The 5104-nt window shown below is 43.4% G+C and overlaps 2 protein-coding genes across 2 annotated transcripts in view; one reads left to right on the top strand and one right to left on the bottom strand.

The window, feature by feature from the left end:
* MTIF2 (mitochondrial translational initiation factor 2) overlaps positions 1–3186 on the top strand; it is an 8818-nt gene extending 5632 nt beyond the window's left edge. Inside the window, 6 exon segments of the mRNA XM_009072446.1 lie at positions 1–33; positions 667–919; positions 1547–1687; positions 2065–2229; positions 2431–2571; positions 2934–3186. The exon segment at positions 1–33 is cut by the window's left edge and continues 14 nt beyond it. Coding sequence (XP_009070694.1) covers positions 1–33; positions 667–919; positions 1547–1687; positions 2065–2229; positions 2431–2571; positions 2934–3103 — 903 coding nt within the window. The 3' untranslated portion in view covers positions 3104–3186.
* A 567-nt stretch (positions 3187–3753) lies between these two features.
* On the bottom strand, positions 3754–5009 carry RPS27A (ribosomal protein S27a; the record flags this gene model as incomplete). Its single annotated transcript, XM_009072447.1, is given in 4 exon segments — positions 3754–3935; positions 4221–4352; positions 4698–4783; positions 4916–5009. Coding segments are annotated over 4 exon segments (462 nt in total), but the record flags the coding sequence as incomplete, so codon positions are not given.
* Between the last annotated feature and the right edge of the window lie 95 nt (positions 5010–5104).

Here is a 5104-nt window from a genome sequence, read left to right as displayed (position 1 = left end):
GCAGGAGATGAAATCCTGGAAGTAGAATCTGAGGTAAAAAACTGTTCAGTGGAAAACTTACACTGCAGGAAGGTGGATGGGAAGGAGCTAAGTAACCAAATAAGTGAGAGGTTTCATTCTAAATCACCTGGATAATCCCATGAAAGATGAACGCCAAGCATGGGATTAAGGGACCTGAGCTAGATGTTCTGTAAGAGGAATGAGGGTTTGCATATTGCCTTTTTCTTTTCCACTGCCTTCACCTTTCCCCTGACAGATTATCCTCATCTCCACTGAAACAATACAGTACTTAATGAGATCAGTGTTATAACTTTAGAATGAAAGAACTAGTTTCTGAAAAGAGAATATGCATAAAATATGAAAGAACATACATAAAATGAATATAAAAATAGGTGTTGTGAGAGCTGGACAAACATCACATGGAAGAATTAATGGTAATTCCTGTAATGTAGAGATACCATAAAAATAGGTCTTGAGTCATGTTGTAGCTCAGGGAGGAAACTGTTGTGCTCATTCTCTGCCACCCTTGCAGCACAATCAATAGTTAAATGTGAACAACAATCTGTGAGCCTGTAGAAAAGATGGAGAAGGATGAGATTGCAGCATTGTGGAGTTTTCTGATTGCAGTGCTTTGAAGGGTAATGAATGTTTCTGTCTTCTACCCAGCAAAGGGCACATGAAGTTGTGGCTTGGAGGACTTACGTTGAACAGCAAGAGAAGCTGAAAGACGACATGAAGGTTATTGAAGCAAAGCAAAAGGAACACAGGATGGAATATGAAAAGAAGCAAGAGAAGTTTGCCCATCTGACCTGGAGACAGAAGAAGGCAGCGCTGTACAAGGCCAATAAGCATCTTGCATTCATAAGGCCTAAAGAGAGACCAGAGATGGACAAAAATGTGCTGTCACTAATAGTTAAAGGTGTCTGTCCCGTTCTCCTTACTGCTCTGTTGGGTTTGTGCTTCAGAAATGCTCACTCTGAAACACAGCTCTAACCTGTTAACACGATTTCTCTTACCAGAAGTTTGATCAGTTTAAAACTGAATAGGTCACTGACCTTTGTCAGTAAAAGGAGAGACATCAGAAAACATTCATCAGAGCCAGAGCAACAGGAAAACTTGGAAGCACAACCCTCTTACCCAGGAACTCCTGAGTAAAACCCATACAAGTGCCTATATATATATACAAGTGATTAAAAAAAGCAACCAAGCAATAAGCATTTTTGCATCCACAAAATAGGGAAGAACAATTATATATTAAAGTGGGACAGGAGGAACTTGGTTTGACTTACATTTGGTGAAACCTATGCAAACTTGACCTGAAAAAGACAGCAGAGGTAGAGCCTCTGATCCTATTGTATTTATCCAGTTAATTTTTGGAATTAATTTACTTGTTAGATGGATTTTAACATATTACTGAAAATACAGTAATAGTGATAGATGTCCAAATGCTTTCTGTGGCACAGTGTGGAGTTGGGATGCGCTTTGTTGTATTTCCCCATTTCTTTGGTGTATGCAAAGTCAGCAGGACTTCCATTTCTCCATGCAGGTGATGTGGATGGATCTGTTGAAGCTATTCTGAACATCCTGGACAGCTATGACTGTGAGGAGGAATGCAAATTGGATATTGTCCACTTTGGAATGGGAGATATCAGTGAAACCGATCTCAGTCTTGCTGAGGCGTTTAATGGTGTGTGCTCAAAAATTAAGTGTATAATTCAAACAGACTCTTCACTGGAATGGGTAGGCCTCGGTGGGGTTTTGATTTCTCAGTAATAATTGGCAGCATCAATAAGGTAATGTATCTTTAAAATGTTTCCTTTGACACCTCCAGTTCTGTCATCAGGGAACTTTCTGTGAGGGTTTTTGGGAGCCATTTATTTTGATTTCGGGGTTTGTGTCCGTGCCATAGTGGGTGAAGTAAATGGTCGCTCCCTAAAGGGAAGCAGGAGAAAAATTCTCTTTCTTGGTTTGCTGACTGCTAGTTCTACCCTGTGCTGCAGGTTTCACTTACTCTTTAAAGGTGATCTCTTGTAGTCATTACCTGACAGTTGTTTTGTTTATCAGGTGTTATATTTGGATTCAGTGTGAAAGCCAATGAAAGCATTAAAAAGATGGCTGATAAAAAGGGAATCAAAATTAAACTTCACACCATTATCTACAAACTTATTGAAGACTTGAAAGATGAGTTAACCAGTAGACTACCCCCAGCTGTGGAGGAGACTCCAGTAGGTGAGTTTGCATTGATACATCTTTGCTATGCCATGTGGCCTAAAGTTTATTCTCCAGTGAAGTCTTGCTGTTATCAAACATTGTATCCTCTGTAACTGCTTTTCTGTTGTGTTACAGACCTTGATAAACTGGAGAGTGCAGCCTGTTTCTGCCTAGTGCCAGTGTGTTACTCCCATGCACAACTTCACTTTTCTCTTTTAGGGGAAGCTTCTGTGCTTGACATCTTCTCTGTAACAGTAGGAAAAAACAAAATTCCAGTGGCTGGATGCAGAGTGCATAAGGGGCTGCTAGACAGAAAAATGAAATTTAAGTTAATCCGTGCTGGGGATGTTATTTGGAAAGGTAAGTGGAATTGCCACAGAACATGTATTTGTGTTCAGTATTTTTAGACATTGCTAGTTCCCTAGGAAGTTAGTGCAGTGTACAAATCTGGTCCTAGGGGCAGTACTATGTGCTGTCCAGGATGGAGGCAAAAGCCACCAAATGCCAGTGTACTGTTCCTAGCCCTTTTTCCAACCACCCACTCTGGTAGGAAATCAGCAGCACCACAGGATTTACCTGCCCTAAAGGACTGTGTCCAACTCCCAATCCCTCCCTTTTCCTGCTTCCACTTTGCAGCTATAAGGTGGAACATTAATTCTGCAATAACAAACCAAACCATTTCTGTGCTCTGCTGCTCTCTTTGATGCATTTTCTCTTTGTAGGATCTTTATCATCACTGAAGCATCATAAAGATGATGTCCAGGTAATAAAAACGGGAATGGATTGTGGATTGAGTTTGGACAAGAATGTAGAATTCAGTATTGGAGATGAAATTGTCTGTTATGAAGAGAAAGAAGTTCAGCAGAAAACTTCTTGGGATCCAGGGTTTTAAAAGACATTGGAATGTGTGAACACTAAGGACTCGTTACTCCTGGCTGGCCTCTAACTCAGAATATTAAATGAACTTTCAGGGATGCACAGGAGCTGCTTCTGTTTATTCTTTATATCAGAGCATTTCAGATATATTTTGTGTCTGAAATGTTCTGCTCTGCTATCACATCAAGCAACCAGCTGACCTCACTGGAACACAGGATGTACAACAGTAACTACAAGCACTTTAGGTGTGTAAAAGAACCATGGTAGATCCACTGGTTCCAAAGGAGCTGAGCTATCTTCCTTCTCCCAGTCAGTGCTGCTGCACAAGACTTCAGTACAGTCTGTATTTTGTCAGCAGGACTCTACCACCCCTGTCCCTAGCACTGACCTACTTGGAAACATTACTTTGGACCTCCTGAGCTCCTGTTTTTTCAGATTAGCATCTCATGTTAAAGAGACCACTCTTAAGGTTAGCTTGAGCCTTGGGTCTTTACCCCTCTGCAGCTGGGACCCTGAACTTTTTAAAATGACTTGCTGCTTCACCTCTAGAATCAAAGTGTTCCATCCCAGTTGGCAGGCAGCAGCCAGAGGCTCACAGATTTTTCTTACTTAGCAGGGAAGAGGAAACACAGTGCCACAGGAAGCAGAAATAAATCCTTAAACCATACAGAGCTTCAGATTTTTATTGTCTGTTACATTTACTTGTCTTCTGGCTTGTTGAAGCAGTATGTGAGACAGCACTTGCCACAGTAGTGTCTGTCAAAGTGACTGCCCATGAAGACTCCAGCTCCACACTCCTCCGAGGGGCACTCCCGGCGCAGGCGGCTGATCTTGCCGTTCTCATCCACCTGGGAAGGGAACAGAGGCAACACCTCACACACTGACCACCTTTCAGCACTGATAAGAATTACCAGTAGTTTTCTTTGGCAAAATAGTTTTTGTGGTATCAGACTCCTTGAGGCACAGGTCAGAAGTGCCCAATTGCAACAGTTTTTTTCTCTTTTGCTCAACAGATGGGACACGTGCGAATAGAAGGACTTTAAATACACTGTTCTGTGCACACTAGTTACAAACTCGCTCCCTCCTGAGAGCCGAGTTTCCACTGAGCTTCTCCCAGAGTCAGTTCTACCTACCTTGTAGTACTTGAGCACTGCAAGCTTAACCTTCTTTCTCTTATGCTTGTTCTTCTTGGGAGTGGTGTAAGACTTCTTCTTTCTTTTCTTGGCACCACCACGCAGCCTCAGCACCAGGTGAAGGGTTGATTCCTGTTTGTAAAGCACATGAAATCAACCCAAAATTCTTTCTCCAGACACGAGCTAGCACGTAAGCAGGTTTTTCCCTTTCTAACCTGTGAAAGCAGATCTCAAACACCAAGGAATCAGGAAAGCTCTACAAGGATTATTTGCTATTAAGTCTGCAAATGACCAGGGTCCAGAGAACAGTGAGCTGCTGCATCTCAAGCCCCCAGCACCAGTGCTGCCGCAGCCCAAAGCGCTGCCCAACCCTAAATCCATTCATTTGGTTGAATCTGTTTGAAGTTTTTAGGCTCAGCAGCAAGGATCACTCAGCTCCAGGGTACTGCACTGCCGTGTCCAGCCTTTTGTGCTCACCTTCTGAATATTGTAGTCAGACAGTGTTCGACCATCTTCCAGCTGCTTCCCGGCGAAGATCAGCCGCTGCTGATCCGGGGGAATGCCTAAGGGCGACAGAAACCGAGACTGAACGGCGAGTGTGAGCTACACCATGCTGTAATGAAATACAGACTGCTGCAATCGCATCCGTGCGAGACACACACCGATACACAACAGTCAGTGCATTTTCAACTCACCCTCCTTATCCTGGATCTTAGCTTTTACATTTTCTATAGTATCCGAGGGCTCGACCTATAATGAAATAAAGCCCCAGAGTTTAAGCGCATTTCGCTTTTCAAGGAGCCCAAGAGAGCCTCAGGACCACGAGGCGCGTCAGGCACACGGCCGGTGCCGCCGCGGCCTCCTAGGGCCCGCACGGGGCGCGG

This window comes from Acanthisitta chloris, unplaced genomic scaffold, assembly GCF_000695815.1.
Source record: "Acanthisitta chloris isolate BGI_N310 unplaced genomic scaffold, ASM69581v1 scaffold43853, whole genome shotgun sequence".
Classification (NCBI taxonomy): Eukaryota; Metazoa; Chordata; class Aves; order Passeriformes; family Acanthisittidae; genus Acanthisitta; species Acanthisitta chloris.
The sequence above is the reverse complement of the archived record's forward strand: the minus strand, read 5'-3'. Positions and strand labels throughout refer to the sequence as shown.